General features: G+C 35.6%; 1 protein-coding gene across 3 annotated transcripts in view; it reads right to left on the reverse strand.

The window, feature by feature from the left end:
* CTTNBP2 (cortactin binding protein 2) overlaps positions 1 to 20361 on the reverse strand; it is a 76294-nt gene that overhangs the window by 39007 nt on the left and 16926 nt on the right. For 2 of the 3 annotated variants that reach the window (XM_063155326.1, XM_063155327.1), the window contains exons 3-4: positions 9591 to 9815; positions 3216 to 4866 (exon numbers count right to left, since the gene is read on the reverse strand). In XM_063155326.1, the coding sequence (XP_063011396.1) occupies positions 3216 to 4866; positions 9591 to 9815 (1876 nt within the window). Of the gene's footprint in view, positions 1 to 3215; positions 4867 to 9590; positions 9816 to 20361 lie in introns of those variants that run through there. The other variant, XM_063155328.1, reaches the window with a different exon arrangement.

Raw genomic sequence — 20361 nt, forward strand, 5'->3', positions numbered from 1 at the left:
TTCCTATATCAATCTGAGCTCATTAGGAAACTCTATTAAAATTAATAAATATAATACTTTAGTGATTACATTATTATCCATTCTTCTGACTCCACAGTAAGAAGAAAGAAGTATGAATTTACTGACCTACAAAAAAGTATAAAAATGAAGGATTCTGTCAATGTCCTTTAATATGGTAAAATTTTTGTTGTTAAAAATATTAAAGAATTCTGATTGAAGCTCACTACTTACTATACAATAAAATTAACAGGATTTAACCATGTTCTTATTTAACTGAATGCAAAACTGAAATCCTAAACATTTTCTGAAAAAAAGCCAATAAAGCATATTAAAATCAACCAGATCATTAATAAAACTAACTGATTCTGTGCCTAGAGGATATACAAAGGCAGATATGGGAAAGAGGTTTCAGCAGTACTTGTAGTTTGTTAGATGTTTCTCACCTCAAAGAAAGTCAAAAAGGAGGCTGAAAAAGGGAATGAGTGGCATGAATTCAGGTACTACTGACCACATTATCTTCACAAAACCAGTGTTATTAAATTTGGTTTATCCTTTTATTTCCATATATATTTATAAAATCTATTTTTTTCTTAGCATGTAATTTTGGAAGAAGTGTTTTCCATACTTGCATAATATCCATTGCTCTAAATTTAGCTAGTTCTGCAGTTTGCTAGAACACAATCTGGCCAAAACAGATTAAATTGCCTTAAAAACATAAAGAAAATGAGATTGAAGAATAAATGCAATAAAATATAAGCATTGTTTTGGGTAGAAGACAAACTCCTGAATATTTATGCGAATACTGCAGATCAAGTTATTAAGGTTCTTTGAGCCTGTATGTAGCCAGTAAAGGAGATACTAAAATAACATCTCTATATAAATAAAATAAAATTTTTAAAAATAGCATACAGCTAAGTAGAGTTTAAGCAATCTTTCTCAGAGAACTTTGGATCATGTTTCTCATCTGCAATTGCAAATATTTGTGAAAAACAGTGTCATTTACAAAGTACTAAGATGAAATGTTCAGAGCAAGGATTATAATGGAATTAAATCAACAAATATTTCCATGCCTCCTCAAAATAAGTGAAGGGAGTTAGAAAAAGCAAGAAACCTTAAAAATAAAAAAAAATCTAACAATTTTTGACAAAAAGTCCTCTCTGTGAGAATTTTCTCTGAGAATGGTCACACATTTCATAAGAAACACAAATTAAGTATTTGGGGGCAGAGTCTGATAGAAAAGAATTACTGTTCTCCTAAGAAAAAAGTTAATACCTCAAAGCACGAACTAAAGCAAAAAAAATACATGAAATTATGAAGAAAAGCACTGGTAATTTCATTTTTAAGGTATGGGATTTATTCTTCTAAAGAATAATCAATAACTACCTTAAGTGATTACCAAATATCAGATAAATAATATAATACTAACTGTTACATGCACCTAATTAATGCTGATAGAATTTGTGGAATACAATCTCTTGCTTACAAAAACTATTTACTTGGAAGCTGACTTTCCAGTAATTTGTTCTATGTTCATAAAATCTTAATTATTTTTTTAAAGAACTTGAAAATTCTGTTATGGAACCTAATAGCACTTGAAGGCAAATTAAGTTCGGAAAATATTTGAAATACTGGAAGACTAATAATCTATCTGACATGGCAATCAGACTCATCTTGGAATATGAATTTAACATGAAAATTCAGGACATCCATATGAAAAACAGCAAACTAATAGGCAGTCATCAAATCCCAATGTTGTTGACTGAGGAGCAGTAGACAAACAGAAGGATAAGATTTCTGAGCTTATACTTTTATGGCACAGTTCAGAAAGGAGAGAGGATTCTGACAGTACGGTGTGACAGCCAAATGTTAAAAGGATGTGTAGGTTACTCCTGATACATGTAGAAAGTCTTCAATGAAGTGGAATGTGAATAAAAATTGCTTAAAAACAGGAAACTTGGAATCTTCTCACACAATTTTGCCACACACAGTTTTTGGGGTGGCTTCCCCAGGACTGGTGCTTGAGTTCAACTCACTTATTAGCTGGTGGTGCCGCTACCAAGAGAAAGGGGTTGGTTAGGTGTTGGAAGCAGACCAGCTGTGTAGGGCTTTTATGCCCTACAGAAGATGATGCAGGGACTAGAGCTATGAGGGACTCCAGTACCATAACTGAACTAGCTGTTGGAAGTTTGAGACAATTCCAACATTCTTCAATGCTGATGAAGGTCTAAAGTGTTCCATAACGGAGTGTTCTTTTTTTTTCACTGCAGTGCAAGTCAAACTAAAGAGGAGCTTCTACCTAATGTTCTAGTGCTACTGATCCCAGCAGGGAAGTATGTTAATAAAAAGCTTTATAGGAGATCTACACACTGAAATGTAGATCAGTATTGTCTTTGTTCACTTTAATACCATCAGTAAGATTCCCTGAAGCTGGAGGCACATTAGACACACCAGTAAGTCCCCACCAAAACACAAGATGAGTAGCAGATAGACACACTGACTCCAGACTTAAGATAATCAACAGTTAGATTTTAACTTGCTAACAGCATACTTGTGCCCAAATCTGTTGAAGTAAACCTGTGAGATGCCATGCATGAGTATTAACAAAGCCTACAACCAAAAAAAAGAACTATAGAAAAACAGAAATAAAATGAAACATGTTCTATAGGCATGCAGTGATATGTAGGAAAGTGCACTGTTATACAGGCAATTACATGTCTTAATGTGCAACCATCTACAGCTGTAGCAGAATACCACAGCCACAGCTATCCCCCGTTCTTTAAAAGATTCACTCAGAATAGAAATACATATTCCATAGAAGATCCCCTGAAGAGGCAATATTCAAAACATAATTTAAGACTGAGAAAGCATTTTGATGTCTAAAATACTAGCATTAACCAAAAAATAAATTTTAAAAAATTTAAAGGAATTTGTTTAATACACTCTAATCTGCAGCTCACTTATTCTAAACATTAAGCCTCTTTAAAAAAAGCCTTCTATATGGAGACTTGCTTGAGGAAGGAAACTTATTTGTAACATTACTGAATCAGCGAAAGAATTCCCATATCCCTGGAATATGGAAAAAATACAAACGAAAATTTTGGCTTTTGGAAAGTAAGAAAGATAAAGTTACAAGATAAATAAAGCAAATAAGACATACAAGAAAACCAAAACATTGCTTTTGAGGGAGACAGTTTGTAGCATATCAATCCCTTTACCTGATGCTGTTACCAGGAGGCTGTCTGAATCACATGGTCTACAGGATGAAGCACTAACAGGGTTTATGGAGGAGCTACAGGCAATGGTGGTGGGAATGACAAAGGAATTTTCTGAACATGCAGGTTGGTTCAGTCCAGGAAAGTGGGAAGGCCAGGCACCCACCTGAGATGAGGCTATGGCTGGTATGGCACAGCCTGCAGGTGCCACAGATAAATCTATAGCAGGTTTTGGTGGCAGCTGAGGTGAGGACTTAGAAATAATTTCCTCATTTATTACCCTGATTCCTTGTGGTGAACTTGAAAGAGGTGAGGTCGTGGTTTTGTTGTCAGTTTTTGCACTGGTATTTGGGGATCGATTACTATCCATTAAAACTTTAAGCTGTGGGTGTGGTGGTGAAGGAGCTTGTGAAAGCCCTGGTTTTTTAGGAGGAATAGGTGGAGGGTTTCCTCTGTCAATTCTTGATACACCTGGAGTCTTTAAAGTAATTTTACCAACCGGGGTATAAGTGCCAACTTCCCCTGAATGTGATGTCCCTGGGCGCGATGGAGCACCGCCCTGAGGGCCTGTAAATCTGGAAAGGGCTTGGGTAACAGTGTTCCGAGCTGCCTGCTTGGCAACAAGGTTGTCACGACTAGTCGGGGATACATCCCTTGAGGGAGGGCTTTGGGTTGTGTTTCCATTTTGGTCTTGGTCATTATTATTTGCCTGAAATCTAAATCTAGCTGCTTGGACTCTTGGGTTTAGGCCTGGATGGCCAGCAGTGTTGGCAGATGGTGAATGCAGACTGTGTACAGATGAAGAGAGCGAGGAATTCTGAGCTGTGGCAGTTGGTGTGGTAGGGGTGCAAAGGGAATTACTATTTGAAAAAGGAGAAGTGCTACTTGATAAATCAGGGGATAAGCCTGTATTTGGTCCATTTTCTTCAATTCTGTTTTGATTCTGTGCAAGAACAGGAGCTGTGGGAGGGACAAGTTCACTAGATGAAGATTGCCTATCAATGACAGGCTTCACAAATGCTGCATTGGTACACACATTCATTTTTGTATTGCCAGACACTAGTGGGCTCACTGTAGAAGGCTTTATAGAGACAGTCAAAGGCAACTTCTTAGTGTTTTCTACACTACTGTCCATCATTACAGTCTCTGTTTGACAAGCAACAGTTCTTGAGCTTGGTGCTTCTGTTTCAACTGAAATAGAAACAAGACTCCTATCATTACTCTTCTGAGAAAGATTGGCTTTACTTTCATTCTCCTTTTTTAATTGCTCAATCATTTTGATCATTTTATCTCTTTCTTCTCTGAGGTCACTGGTGTGTGTTTCCTCTTTGTGAAGTTTGGCACGCAACTGCTCTCTCTCTGTGTCAAACTCAGACAGCTGCTTTTCCATTTGAGCTTCCATTTGTGTACTCCTTTGTTTCTCAGCTGCAAGAAACTCCTCCAATTCAGTAGCCTTTTTCTTTTCCTCTTCAAATTTTGACATCACTTCTTCCAGTTTCTGGGTTTCTTCTACAATTCTGCCAGACAACTGCTTACACTCTTTTACTAGCATCAATACTACATGCTTATTTTTTCCACGTTCTTCTTCAAGGCGAGCAGATAGTTTTTTGTGCTCCAGCTCAAGATTCTGTAACTGAAATTTTTCCATTTCCAACTGTAAGAAGACAGAAAATAATTCTCACTAACAATTCTCATTTCATAATAACCTAGTATTAACCTGACACTGATATTTTAATCTTTGAGAGTATGACTAAAATGAACCCAGGAAGGTGATTTGTGATATCTAACACAAGTGCATATAATCTTATACAAGCAAAAGAAAGAGAGACGTATCAGAAGAGCAATTTAGAAACTAAGTAAACCCTTTTAATTTCCTCCATTGACAAGAGACTCTCCAAAGTCTTTAGTGCTTGTGATTCCTGAGTGATGGAACTACCTGTTCTCCAAAAAATTGTCAGAAGACATAACATAAAGCCATCTTAGTAAAGGAACCATACACAAGTAAGAGATGAGGTTTGCAAAAAATCTTTGAGGACAGAAATGACAGGTTTTATCTCTTCCTCCAAGTGAAGGAGATTAAGTCCATCATAAACATAACTGGTATCCTGTATCTTGTTTTAACATTTATAAATAAGACAACTTTTTGGCACAGGCAGACAGAAATATTTTCCTGTACTTAATAATAGTAAAAAGTCTCATTGACATCAGTGATGTATAAGCTGCTATTAATAAAATGCAGATAACATATAAGAATAATTTTTCCCCTTATTCATATAACCATTGCCTCTAATTCATTTTGTCTACTGTTTATGCTTTTATTCACAGACCCTCTTCTAGAAAAGCACTGCAAAAATATGGCAATACACCATTTTATAAAACACCTATGAGGAAGAAATCATTGTGGGAAATGATACCTACATTTTAAAGATCATCTTGGTTTCAAATACTTCAAAACCATTTTAGCAGCATAGGGGCTGCACTGGGGTTTTAGAGCTTAATCCCAGGTTGACACTCTGCACAATGCTCTTCACAAAACAACACCCACTCTTTCTTAAAAATGGTATCACAGACTTATAGAATGGTTTAGATTGGAAGGGGACCTTGAAGTTCCAACCACTCTGCCACAGGCAGGCACACCTTCCACTGGACCAGGCTGCTCAGAGCCCCAAAAATCAGTGCTAAACATGAAAAATGATGTATGGTATTATCAGTCTTTGCTAAACAAACTGTATCAGCAGTAATATCTCTTCAGTTCTGTTAATGGAAATACAGCTGCAAATTAAATTAAAAAATATTATAATGACACTGTATTTAGGAATGGTCCAAGCACAGCTTACAAATGAAAAAAACCCTTATTTTTTCCTCGGTGATTTCACTGCATTTCAGTGGATCCAGCATTTGCATGGTTCACTTGAATTTCAAAACAAGGAGAGCATCCAACCATTTCTTTTCTTTGTTAAAACAGGTACAAAGATCATGAAAAATGTATACAATTTCTAAAGCTTGGAGATGTATAAATATTAATAGTGAAAATACTTTTTTTCAAACTTTCTATACTTTATTATTCTGCTATTTTATTTTCATATGAGCTTCTCATTCTATAAATTAAGTGTTGTGAAATTATATTACTTCCAAATAATTACAAACAGATTTTAATATTTAACTGCCATGAAATCAGCTTACCATACTATAATAATACCTGACTTGTAAGAATTGCATCTAAAGGATGACTCCTTAATAAAAATGTAAATCCTCCATTTGATTTCAATATACAAAAGCAGCATTATTTTCTCATTTTACATTGTCTCCTATGTCTCTCTCTCCCTCCCTCTTGTTCTTTTGGCTGCATCATCTCAAATAGGAAAAGCCTCTGAATATTTACATGGTATTTTTCCCTTTAGATGACAGATTTGGAACTAGCTGCAATTATTTATGAGTTTACAAACTAAGTAGAATCTGATTTTTGCAAAATGTACTATATGCTTACACTGTATCATATCAGTAATATAAACATCTGGAAATGAGTTCAAGAAGGATTTGAAAAGGGGTGAAAAAGGATACTGGGAAAAAATATAGTGTCCCACAAACAATTAACCAGCAAAGGCCCTTCAGAGGTGAGAGACAGCATACCTTGTAAGAAGATGTTAAGGAAGCTTGGCTTACATAGTTTAGTGAAAAACAGACTGAGAGATACCCTAACAGCAACATCCTTTTGAAGGGCCCTTACAGTGATGACAAGAGTAAAATTCATCTTGGTAATGGCAGGTGGGGCTCCATAATAAAAAGTTACAGAAAAAAAAACTTGCCCTTTGAGAGGCTGTCTCAGAAAAAAGTTCTTCACAAGGACACCAGTGCAGAAAATATGCAGTATTGCCATTCCTGGGGGTTTTCATGACTAAGCAAGACAAATTTACAGATGACCAGATGTACTGATGATGATGATAATCTGCTTTAAGCACAAGGTTAGAATAAATTACACCAACAGGCCTTTTTCAACCCACACTTGCCTTTCTTTGAGCATGCATCTCAATACTAACTCCTCTGCAAACTCTCAACAAATCAAGAACTGTCATTTTGATGATCTGTTTTGTGTTCCCAGGAAAACTCAAAATTAATTTTCACAGCAGCTCCAAGAAAAGCATTCAAAGAGATGGAAGAGGATGGAGACTTAACACAAAGCAGATGACATCTGAGAGTGAGAAGTTTGTATATGGTAAGCCTTACAGTCCTTTGTGCACCTCCTTAATTTATCTACACGCTGGTATATTTTTATGCCTTGGTTTTTGTGATCAAATGAAAATTTTATTCATAGAGTTCTTTTGAGGTGATTATATTCACAGATATCAAGTCCCCCCCCCAGAATAAGACTTCACTCTGAGTCTGTTTAAAGTTCAGTAACACCCAGAGAAAATAAACACAGCTGTACACAGACTTCATTATTTAGATTGGGACAGTGAACCAATTCCAAACACGAAGACAGAGGCATCACACATTTAGAGAAGGAGGAACCACTTTTGGAGGGAGGGGCAGCAGCTGGCTTGTTTTAGGTTACATTTGCCTAGGCTGGTTTTTTTCCTTGCACTGTGTCACGCTACCCTGTTGAACATTTTTCGAAGTCCCTCAAAATTCCTTCATTACCCTCTTCAACAGAAGGATTTGAGATGAAGAACAGACAGAAAAATGTGGAATGGAGAGAAGGTAAAACACTGAATGAAATGTTTGTGAATGCGTGGAGATGTCTGAGAGATACATCATCTGTTTCCACAAACACAAGCAGTTTAAAAGAGTCTTGCATAAATAGCATTTCTAATGGAGATTAGAAGAGGAAGGTGTACTTCAGTAGACAGTCATGCACACAGCTGCTCAACACCATGTAGTTTGTTTTCAAATCCTTAAAATTAAGATTTAAAGAAAAAAAAGCTGATGTATTCCTCTAGAAGGCAAAAAGTATCCTTTCCTGTACAAACAGACGTACAGATAGAGACTTTGGTAAAAAAAAAGACAAAAAGGGACAAAATTTGAATTTACATATTAATATACTGATACATTCTTAATATGTGAGCCCATCTTAGGTGCATGTATCTGTCCCTATAATAAAAGCCACAGATAAATGAAGAATTTAGGTACAAGAAGAGATTTGTGGCCATGCACTGAAACACGAAACTAATTCCACTGTCCTGGCAGATGCATCAGGGCTTCTCCCAATATCCTTTCTCAGTCAGAACAAGTAAGCTTTCTTGCCCTTTCCTATTTTTATATTTACTGAAAAAGCTTAAGAGAAAAAAAAATTAATACTTTAGAGTTCTTTGAAACAAGTGTGAGGTACATATAATAGTTCATTCCACATTTAACTGTTTGAAGACTTACATACCATACTGATATCCTTTTTTATATAATCTGTTTTCCTGAAGTCTTAACAGAGAAATGATGCTTAAACTAAAGAAAAAAACAGAGCTAAAGTAACAACAAAATGTTTGCTGGTTTAATTTAAGCAACTTCCAGCACTTTCACATGTTTTTTCCCAAACAGCAATCGTTACAAAAATCAATTTTATGTCAATTGTCTTAGCCTGTTTGCTGTTTGGAGTTTTTAAGTCAATGTAAAACTGTCACCAAAAACCTGTATCACAGCAGTAGACATTCTATCCATCTTATATGAAGATGACTAAATACACAGAGAACATTTTTTTTCTATTTATTCGAAAATACTTTGTGTAATTAGTACTTTACACAAGTGTTTCATCTCTTTCCTCTCAGAAACCCCTCCCCAACATATTCATATTTAGCTATGTTTAAGAAATGTATGGCTTACATACTGGTGAAATACATGCCACCAACCAATCATTCACTTTCAAAATGACACTGTTTTACCTTCAATCTGGCACTTTTTTCTGCAATGTAATTGCTCCAAAATTATTTTCTTTTTACAGTAAATGTTCTTAATATGCAAAAAAGTATTTTTAGAGGCATAAAACATTTTTAATGATTTATGAAATAGAGCCACCTAATATAAAAATAAAATAAATTATTTACTTTATTCAGGTCAGAATGAAAATAGGTTCTTAAGGCTTCAACAGTATTGGTTTAAAAATATCTTGTGATGATGCTCAGTTCACACTGAGCTATCTACTTACAAATCCACTGTATCAACTTGTACCAGTTATATTTAATTTTTTTCCATAAATAGAGCTAAAATCACAGAACAAATGAAGTGTGCATACAAAATATGACCAGAAAACCAGCACCTCACCCTATATGAAAATTAAGTGGCAACATTTTAACACTTGTGATGTTAATCAAGAAAAAGATGCAAATGAAAAATGTGACATGAAAGAATAAAGCAGGAGAGGGAGAAGGGAAAAAGTCAATAGCAGGATACCTTCTTTTGTCTGTTTTCAGCAGCAGCCAACTGAGCTGACATTCTTTCTTGCATTTTCCTGCAGTGAGCCATTACAGCTTCCAAAATGGACAGAGGGTTCATGCATATTGGCTTCTTTTCTTTATCACCAGCACCTGCCTCAAAGTCTCTCTGAAGAGCCAGAAATGGGTCGCTCAGATTAAACCTTCCGTATCGCTCCTGGATAAAAACCTCTTTGCGCCGGGCCTAACAGAAAAAAAAAAGGCAAACTAAAACAGAGAAATAAAATGCATTCTTTGAAGTACATCCACACATAGAAGAAACTTACACTACAGGAAAAGCAATATACATCATTTAAAGTTTTAAAATATTTTCTTTAGGTATTCATGTACAACCTCTAAAAGAAAAATATGCCTCAAAAAATCAGAAAAACACCCACAGTGCAGAGAAACACTGTCAAGAAAGAGAAATCATCTAAAAATAGGGAAAAACATTTCTCTGAAACTTTGTTCAAATTCTGTTTTGAACAATAAGCAAAAGAACAAAAAAAAAAAAAAAAGAAGAATAAAGTTCTGATGTACAAAAGAGGAGAAAGAGACCAAATACTTACTCTGGGTTAGCACATCATTTGGAAAGCTTTAAGTTAAAATTTTAACATATGAAAAGTTCATGAATGATAACACACATTTCAGGGCATGAGAAAACAAAGAGGAATGCAAGAGCTATGTTAGAAAAACCCCTCAAAGACTAACTACAAATTACCTCAGTGAACACCCAGCTTTTTTCTATATATTGTCAACAAAACTGAAATGTTCTCTTAAATGAGAATTTGTCTGGAAAAAAACAAGTGGGCCTACATATTTTGATGCTTGAAATACGCCTAGTTTGTTTTTCATTGTGATAGTATAAATGGAAAATCTTTATTAAAAAGACCAGGTCTTTGGAACATAACTTCAGAAAAAGCTGACAGAGTTCACTCTGTCTAGTTTGGCTTACAAAGTCAGGTAGTGACTGATTGAAGTGATAAAAATAATAGATAGAACCTGAGAAAGAATAGATAGATAGAAGAAAGGTGCTTGAGGTCTGCAGGCTGACAAGACAAGTGTTACTTGTCCCATGATCTAATGAGGGAAATTTGAGTTGGACACAAATTATTTTCACTGAGAGTAACTAAACACCAGAACATGCTGCCCAGGGAAAACAGGTAACTTCTATCATTGGAAGATGTTCCAAGATAGATTGGATAAAGCCAAATGCAACTCAATCCATGTTTGACCTTACTCCTGCTTTCATAAGATTGGACTGAACAATCTCTCCAGGGGCCTTTACACCCTACATTACTGCATAATAAGTGATTTCTTCTAGGACTGTCATGTATTTATTTCTTTATTTATTTTAGCTTATAGAGACTGGTAATCTTGTCAATTAACAAATGACAAAAAATGAGTTCTCAGAGGAAGGAAAAAAATCAAATATTGGAAGAAAATGTCTTACATCTTGCTTTGGATCAAGACAATACTTTTAGTGACCTGGGAAACAGAACTTTAAGTCTGGGATATTTTCAAAAGTAAAAAATCAGCACTAAAAAATCTTTAGGGATTATGCAGCTATACAATACAGGGGGAAGGTTTATTCTCAAGTTTTCTCTCCTAAGTCTGTAGCCAACAAGAATCTGAAGGATGGGACTGTTATGATAAATTGCTTCTTTTATGACACTTTCAGGGAGCCTGTCTCCTACTACATACAGCAAGACACCTCATTCATCCTGCACCAACCTTTTTCAAGTTACCTCAAGTTATCTGCAAGCTACCTCATGGAAATTTTCACTTCTTAACCTGACCTTTTTGCAGTCACTGACCCCATTTACCAAGTGGCAAATGAAGATGGGCAGTGGGGTGCACAGGGAGAGAACAAAATGAAAATGGCCTGTGGGTAAAGTTGCAAATCCAGTATAAAAACTGGTCTGTAACTATTTGTTTCTTCCATTCCACTTCAGAAGAAAAGAAAAATTTATTTTCAGTAACCAAATGGAGAATTATGAAGTCTAATTAGACTTTTTCCACCTATTATTGAAACAAGAATGAGAGGGGTCAAGGAGGTCTTCAAATACTATACCTATTACTGTGGACTTACAGCTAAAAGCATAAAGCTAGGGAACATAAATATGATCAATTAATGGATATTAGAAATAAGCCAAATAATGAAAACAAAAAAATTAATCACATAAGCTACATTATTAGTTTTATATCCTTATAATTTACGTTGATATTAGTTGCATACATTCATTGAAATAAGCTGTCATAATTAGCAACATAATTCACATAAGCAACAGAGCTTTTAAGGTTAATACAGTATTTTCCCCTTCTGTATCTCAGAGTTTCCTCTTCATTTATCTGCCAAGTTAAGAGAGGTCGGCGAGTCCAAATCTTCCATGCAGCAAGTGATGATAAACATCAAAAATAGGACTGCATGTCCTACACTGCTGGGGAACAACGGAACTGAATTAAAGCTGCCCCAGAACCCTTCAACAAAACTTCCTTCCTTTCAAGAGCATTTGTTGTTCTGATTAATTTCCTTTTCTACATTTACGAGAATTGTTTCAACAGATGTTGACAGGTTCATATTAATATTTTCTCTTGACATATGAATTCGGGAGTGATAAAAAGTTTTCTAAAACTAACCAGTACAGAAGAGGAGGCAGTAAAAGCTTATTTTATATATTATGCTAAAGATGAGGGTGAGCCGTTCATTCTAAATAAAACTAAAAGGGTAATTGATTTTTTTAGAAGAGGAAGATGTCTGAAAGAGAACACGTTTATAAATCTTCTTCACTGAAATGACACAGTTTAAGTGATGTTTTTGTAGCTATTCAATTAAGCAAAATAGAATTCTCAATGAGTATATACTCACAATAAAAGCAGTACTTTCAGATACACCTGTAAAATATCAGACTGGAGGATATCATGCTTTTCTATGATGAGTTAAGAATGAGTCTTTAAAGAATGCTATCAACTTTCATACACAGTTGAGTTCGGGGGCTTTGTTAGTTTTTTTTTAGTTGCATATTTTTAATGCAGATGTGAATGAATGTTTTCAAAGTGTCGTACGATGCTACTTCCATATGAAGTTGTATAGGAAAAATTAAAAATGGAAATGTAAATTTCAGTAACTGATGAAATAGTATCCTGCAGCATGACTTCTGTCAATGAACACGCGATGTTCAATTTCTCCTTACAATTTTAACTGCATTCTAAATTCCTTTCTTCAGCACAGTGATGGTGCATACCCATGCAAAATCTACAAGGGAGTTAAATTTTAATGAACTCCACACTATATGAAAAATACTTTACCAATATATTCAAAGTGTTGTATTCCATGTTAAATGTCAAGTATAAGACAAAACACTTGTCTGTCCATTTTAAGGATGGAAAAAATGGAAATTGCCTGGACAAAACTGACAATCATAACAGGCCACTAGTTTAAAAAGAGTGAAAATAGTAGAATTGAGAAATTGGAGGGTACAATCAGCAAGTTAAACAAAACTAGCATACAGGCTGATTATGCTCTAATGGACCTAAATATTTGTTCTGTACTATAAGGACATGCTCTTTATGGATGACTGAGCAGTACCATGAAAGAAGTCAAATCATTTGGTAGAGGTGCTAATAAAAGAAAATATACTCAGGAATTTTTAATGGGAGACACATATACTCATAAAAAGCATTCAAACCTATCTTGAGGAACTATCTCATAACAGTCATAAGGCATGCAAATACATAAATGAAATTTCTTACACTACAGTAAACTGCATGAGATGTTAAGTTTTCCTATAAAAGCTGTCCCAAGCATGAAAATAATATCCAAAAGCTGCATTATTCCCTCATTTAAAACAACACAAAAAATTAAAAAAAAATTATAATTTGCAAAGTATCCCTGTGTCTCAGAATCATATAGCTTTAAATCCAAGCTTTTAAAAAACATTTTTCAAAGTAAAAAGCTCTGAATAAAAGAGTGTGTGTTGTTTTAGAAGGCTATTCACAGTATCCTTAGGAGATTTTCTGTTTCATGCAAGTATCCAAATATAATAGTGCTTTACAAAAAGCTGTATAATTCTCTTCTCTCAGCTTTAAAAAGCATTCTTGATGAAAGCACAAAGTGTCAAACAATTAATTCAGATCTCTGTGTACAGAAGGACAAACATTTAAGTAACATTTAAACAATCCTGACAAGTACTGACATAGAATTTTACAACCAAGGTAATGATCAAGTCTGAATTTTCTTAGGGGTCTAACTCCATAAAAGGAGAGTATCATCAGATTGTTATTACCACAATATTGATAAGTAGCACAACCTCCTTCTTTTTCTCCCTGTTACTGGACAAAAACCTCTATGAAAGGAAAAGTACAGACAGACAGGACAGACAGACATATGCTTCCAATTCTTCATTATTAATTTTCTCCCTTAGAGTACTAAAACCTCACTATTTTGAGGTTGCAGATTTTAAAAGGAAAATTCCATACTAAAAGGCAAAGATCAGTTACTAACAGATCAATCCCAACAAGAAAAAAAGCAGTGCAGTGAATATAAAATATTCTTCACACAATGTAAAAGGTGAAATTCAAGCCTTGCACTAAGTTTCTAAATGAGGAAAAAGAAAAAGTCCAAGTCATGAAACAACATGTGGTTCTGACTGAGAAAAGCCATTTAGATATTCCATATAAAGATTACACTAGATCTATTTTATGACAGCTTTGTTGTCTGGTGCTTAAACATTTGAAAATTATAGGCCAATATTTTGTCAGGAAGTATCACTGTTTGATGCTCTGATTATCTAACCGCCCAGACATTTATTTCTGAAAATAATACAGATTTTCATACTGATAATGAGTGTCAGCTGATAGAAGAGACTTGAGCTCTCTGGTTACTTTAAATAACCATTTGTCATCTAGACTTTTTTTGCATGTTCAAATTTATAGTCGAAATTCATGCAAATCAATTCATAATTCTTTGCATGGAAATCTGTCAGAAATTCTTCTGAAGTGTTGAAGGAAATCTGACTTCATCTCTAACAAAAATAGAGCACTTTAACCTTCATGCTTAGCAGTTAAAAACAAAGCTTCTTCAGCTCAGTAACAAAAGATACCAAAGACATAACACTAAAACTTTTACTAAATCAATCTGTGTTTCTGTTTGAGTATTGAGATGTTCATATTTTCAAGCTATCAAAACCTCAGTTAAGATAGCATCCCGCATTACTTCATAGCAATTAAACTATTACCAAGTTTTACATATTTTAATTAAAAATTATGCAAGTTATGTATTTACAATGCCATCATCAGGCAGAGTCATCATGAATTCACAGAGGGAAAGGCCTGTTTAGGTAGTTTGATATCCTTCTGTGCAGAGGCAACCACCTCACGGATGAAGGGATGGAAGTGGATGTAGCTTCCCTGCATTTTAGTAAAGCTTTTGATACTGTCCCTCACAGCACCCTTCTGGACAAGTTCTCCAGAACTCTGTGGAATGAGCAGGTTCAGAGTTGGGTGAAGAACTGGCTGAAGGCTTGTAGTGATGTAGATGTACACCAGTCAGTGTACACCTGGCTGGGGACTGCCATCAGCAGTACTCCTCAGAGCTCAATCCTAGGGACAGTTCTCTTGCACACATTCATTCAGCAATGGTCTGGATGCAGGAGTCAAATGCACCATGAGCAAAGCTGCTGATGACACCAAACTGGGAAATGCTGTTGACCTGAGGACAGGAGCAGCCCTGCAGAGAGGGATCTGAGGGGGGGGATCAATGAGAGTCAGTTCTGTGTGCCCAGGCAGCCAAGAGGGCAAAGCCCATCCTGGGCTGATCAAACACAGCATCAGCACCAGCTGGGCAAAAGGGACGATTATCCCACTCCATTCAGCTTTGGAGCAGCCTCAATGGGAGCGCTGTGTGCAGTGCTGGGCTCTGCAGTTTGAGGAGGATGTGGAGGTGAGTGAATGCACTCAGAGGAGGGCAACAAAGCTGGTGAAAGGGCTGAAAGGAATGTCCTGGGAGGGGGGGTGGGGGCAACGACTCTGAGCTTATCAGATCTGGAGGAAAGGACACTGAGGGGTGACCTCATTCCTCTGTACAGATTCCCTAGGATGCGAAGGGGAGAGGGAGGGGCTACTCTCTCTCCCTGAGATCCATTTAGAGGAATGGTTCAAAAATTGCACCAGGAGAGGTTCAGACTGGACATCAGGAAGCATTTCTTTAGTAAGATGGTGGTTAAACACTGGAACAGGCTTCCTAGAGAGGAGATCAATGCCCCAAGCCTGTCAGTGTTCAAGAGGTGCTTGGACAACGCTCGTGAAAACACGCTTTATCTTTTTGTCAGTCCTGAAGTGGGTCAGGCAGCTGGACTAGATGATCATTGTTCATATCCTTTCAACTGAAGTAGTCTCTTCTATTTACTCTATAGATTTATTTGAGGCAGATTATGAGAACTCAGTGTTTTCAACTTATTTTTAATATTCACTGGAAGGTAAATTGTGAGAGCAATATGTATTACCTCCAAGAAGAATTTAATTATTGATACTACCCATAGTGAAGAAGATGAATGAGCAAACACATTTTACTAATTTTTTTTGATTGATAGAAAGGCACATTTTAAAATAAGCAACACTGGATTTTATGTCTTGGGTTTTATGCTGTTTTTCAAAACTTCAAAGCAATTTTTCAGCTAGAACTCCTTCAATAGCATTACAGTTAGCAATTTTAAAATTGTCACGTAACAGATTATATCTCCAAAATATGTAGCTGAAATTTTACTTTGCTACCTCAGTGCTAGTTCACCATAATCACTGTTGCTCTATTTTCTCAAATTTTTCATGTATTAATAAAAATGAAACTCTGTCTGTAGTAAGAGACCTAGTGGTAAGTATTTTTACTACAGTGACAGAGCTTCTAAGACCTATGCCCCTCTCTGTGAGAGCAGCAGGTGGAAGGATTTGAACAGCATCAAAATGGTGTGGGAGGGAGAAATGCCTGGGAACAAACACACCCAAGAACAACAAAAGTAATCGAAACTGTGTATTTGCAAAGGTGTTGAAAAGGGCTGCAATCAAATCTCTTGTCTCATTCACAGTTATTTTTGACAGATTATTACCATTTTTTTTTTTTTGGAAGAACCAAGAACAAACCTTACACCTTTTAAATTTCTTCTTCAGCAACACTAACATGAAGAGACACAAAAACCAAGGAAAAAAGGTTATGTACTCAGTTGTACTTGAGCATTGCTATCAGTGAAACTACCTGTACCATTTAGTGGCATAGGGAAAATGTGTTCCCTGAAGTAGGAAATGGAAAATTTTGGGTAATGTAACATAGATAACAGATGACCCAGTTACATTTTTCATTGTCAGTAATGTGGGTAATGATGGCAAACAGATAAAACATTTTAAAAAAGTCACATCTGCATAATTCACAAAGATCAAAGAATGGAGATTAACATCATGTTGTGATATTTTATTATTATTGTTACTATTACAAATAATGTGTGCATCTATCTCTACCCACTAGTTTATGTTGGATTATGCAGAAAGATCAAACAAGGGTGGGAGAAATAAAGTAGAAAAAGCAAACAGAATTTATCCAAATAAAAAATAAAAAAATTAAAATAAAAAATATTTATCCAAATAAAAAACCAGCAGAATACTTTCAGGTAAATTGGTAGGATCATGCCTGCCAACAATAAAGATATTCAGATCTTATGTGAAAAAGAAAAGAAGATTATGATCAATTTAACAATCACTGCTGGAATGAAGAGTGAAAAGGCTGTTTGCAATGCAAGGCCATAGAATTTCACACTAGAAAATAAGCCTCATAGATTCATAATTGTGTTCTCCAGCTTTAGGAGAGCCTGGAATACAGGATGGTGAAGTCACCATCCCTCGATGTGTTTAAGGGAAGACTGGATGTGGCACTTGGTGCCATGATCTAGTTGAGGTAGTAGAACATGGGTTGGACTCAATGATCTTAAAGGTCTCCTCCAACCTAGAAATTCTGTGATTCTGTGAATTCACCTGAGTAGTGAAGCAGCACAGATGCAGATGGTTTAGGAAAAGCTTAATGTCCCCCTTTGGTGAACAGCAAATAACTACCACAAGAAGTGATTTAACATGCCTGAAAATTTATTTTGGCAATAAATTCTAGAAGTGGCCTTTATATGTGTCAAAATAGTGGGACCACTCAGATCATCAAAGTTAACTTAGTCCAGGGATTGCTGCTGTCAGAAGCCCAACATCTATTGGAAAAAGTGAGACTTGATTCCATTCATAACAAAGTGTACACTTACACAATTACTACTAGAAAAAAATGAATGTAAGTAAATATAACACAATATAAAGTAACAGAATATATAAACCATGATCAAATAGGGGCAAATCAAAATCTGAACAGTAAGGCTGTAATAAACAATGCCTTTTCAATTAGGTTCAAAGAGCATGCTTCATTGCTTCATTACTCTAAAATTTGAAATGAACAGACATAGAAACAGTTTCAAATTAATACTACAACAAATAATTTCATCCAATAACTTATCTGAGGTTTATCTCTATTTCATAATTTCCTTGAAATCAATTTTAAATAGCTTGCAATAGTGAAATACTAGATTTTGTCTGATCCATCCAGAAAAGTACACTAAACTCTTGTTAGGAAAGTAAAAATTCTAAGCATAACCAGACACATTGGACAGGTAAAGATAAATTATATTTAAGAGAAGAGAAAATGCATACACAACCATCATTAAATTGAATAAATCAGAAGTAGTTAACCGCTAAGCAAAGACATAATATGTAGAGATGAGCAAGGACAACCTGCAGATTATTAGCTCCCAAAAATTTATTACAAATTAATTTTATGCAAAGAAATTACAATATGCAAAAATGACAATGCAAATAAGGCCTTATTTGACTTCTATTTCATGGTTCATTTCTGCCACCAAGACCAACAACTGCCATCACACTGTCTACAACACACTAACCTTCTGTTACACACAGTTTAACATCTACTGCTCCTCCTTCTACAGAGTTACCATTTTCCCAAGACACCTGGCTACAAAACAGGCTGCCTTACTGGCTGTCAGAAACCTTCAAAGCCACTTTCTGTGCACTGTTACTCCATTCTGGATTCACAGGATTCACATGCATAGGAGAAATTCAAATTCACATTTTAGATTCCCAACTTAGAACAATTACTGCAGGTAAGGGTCTACATTTATAGTATCTGTAGCTCCCTTTGACAGATTACACTTAATATATGTGTAATTTTTCTCCCTATCAGTCAATTTGAGAGCAACTAAATAACAAGGATTCATTCCACTTTTCCTGATATCTCCCATAGTTCTTCCCCTTTAACCTCAAAATTAATTCTGAAGTCCTAAGTCTTATAGTACAAATCTTGCTGACTGTGCAGTAGTTCAGGATAAAAAAAAACTTTATTCATACACAGCTGACAGTTATTGTGTTGGCAACAGCTCTATTTTAAGGTTTAACTTTCAGTGCACAGACAAAACCAAGTATCACCCCATGACAAGATGCAAAAGACAACAAATAACATTACAAGGATATGGAAACTCTAACTGATAAATCCAATTTTTTTAACCCAAAATCTCAGCCTACAGTAGGCAAAACTCTTGTCTTGGCCAACTGAAAGAAGCTCTTTACCTAGACAGGACTCACTGGTAAGCAGAAATTTCAAAGTAGGCAAGTACAGCTTGCAAGTATCTACAGCTCTCCGTGCAATTTTTTTTTTCCAAAGAACAATCTATGCATTACTGGAAATGCATAGGCTGAGCCTGAAAGGCCACACGTTTTGCAAAGGAATTCCAGTATCATTCCCAATGACCCTTCAAAAATCTATGGTAACTATACAGTATACTCTTGTGATAAACTGTGATAAACTCAGGGTGTCTGAAATACTGTTTGATCTATACATATGCTTACTGAACTGCAAAAGTGATATAGAAATACATCTACTTTTACTAATTATCATCACAACAGTTCATCTTTTCAATGAGATTAAAATAAAACTATACTGTAGAGTGTTTAATCATTGTGGATCAAAATTTAAAGACACATTTACCAATAAAAGCCTTCCACAATGCACAGCCCAGGACTTGAAAGCAAACTAGCTTAAGCAAAAAATGCAGTCCACTCTTTGGGAAGGAAAAGACTCCATTAGGAAAAAGACCCTATGTTCCAAGGCCCTGCTTTTTGGAAGAACAAAGAAGCCTTACTCGGGACTAGCTGCTGTCAGTTCAGCTGACACAGTCCAAGAGTAGTCTGTGAGGCAAATCAAAGCAAAGTTAGGTGCAGACAATGGGGACAGTTTCTTCAAAAGCATGTTCTTAATCAGATTGCTAAGGTAGGTCCACTCAAGCAGTTCATTCACACACACTTTTAACAGATATGTAAAAAATGGCCTTTATCATTATAAACTCCAATACTTATAAGCTACCCATAATTTCTGAAAAAAATCTCATAATTCTAAAACAAGTGAGCCTTCTGTGATCCTCCCTTTGGAAAGACTTGTGTTAAAATACTGAATTTCTCAAGGAATTGAATACTGATACCCCAGTAATTCTAAAATGATTAACAGGGGAGCTGGAAGCTGAACACTGGCAGTCAATATACTATGCATCAGCTATGTCAAAGAAACATCGTGCAAATCTACACAGTAATCACTATACTCTCTTAAAAGCTGTTTATCCTTTTAAACCTTGCATTTTTAGACTGTAAGATTTTTAAATAAAGCTAAT

The sequence above is a fragment of the Melospiza melodia genome, chromosome 4 (genome assembly GCF_035770615.1).
Source record: "Melospiza melodia melodia isolate bMelMel2 chromosome 4, bMelMel2.pri, whole genome shotgun sequence".
In the NCBI taxonomy this organism is placed as follows: domain Eukaryota; kingdom Metazoa; phylum Chordata; class Aves; order Passeriformes; family Passerellidae; genus Melospiza; species Melospiza melodia.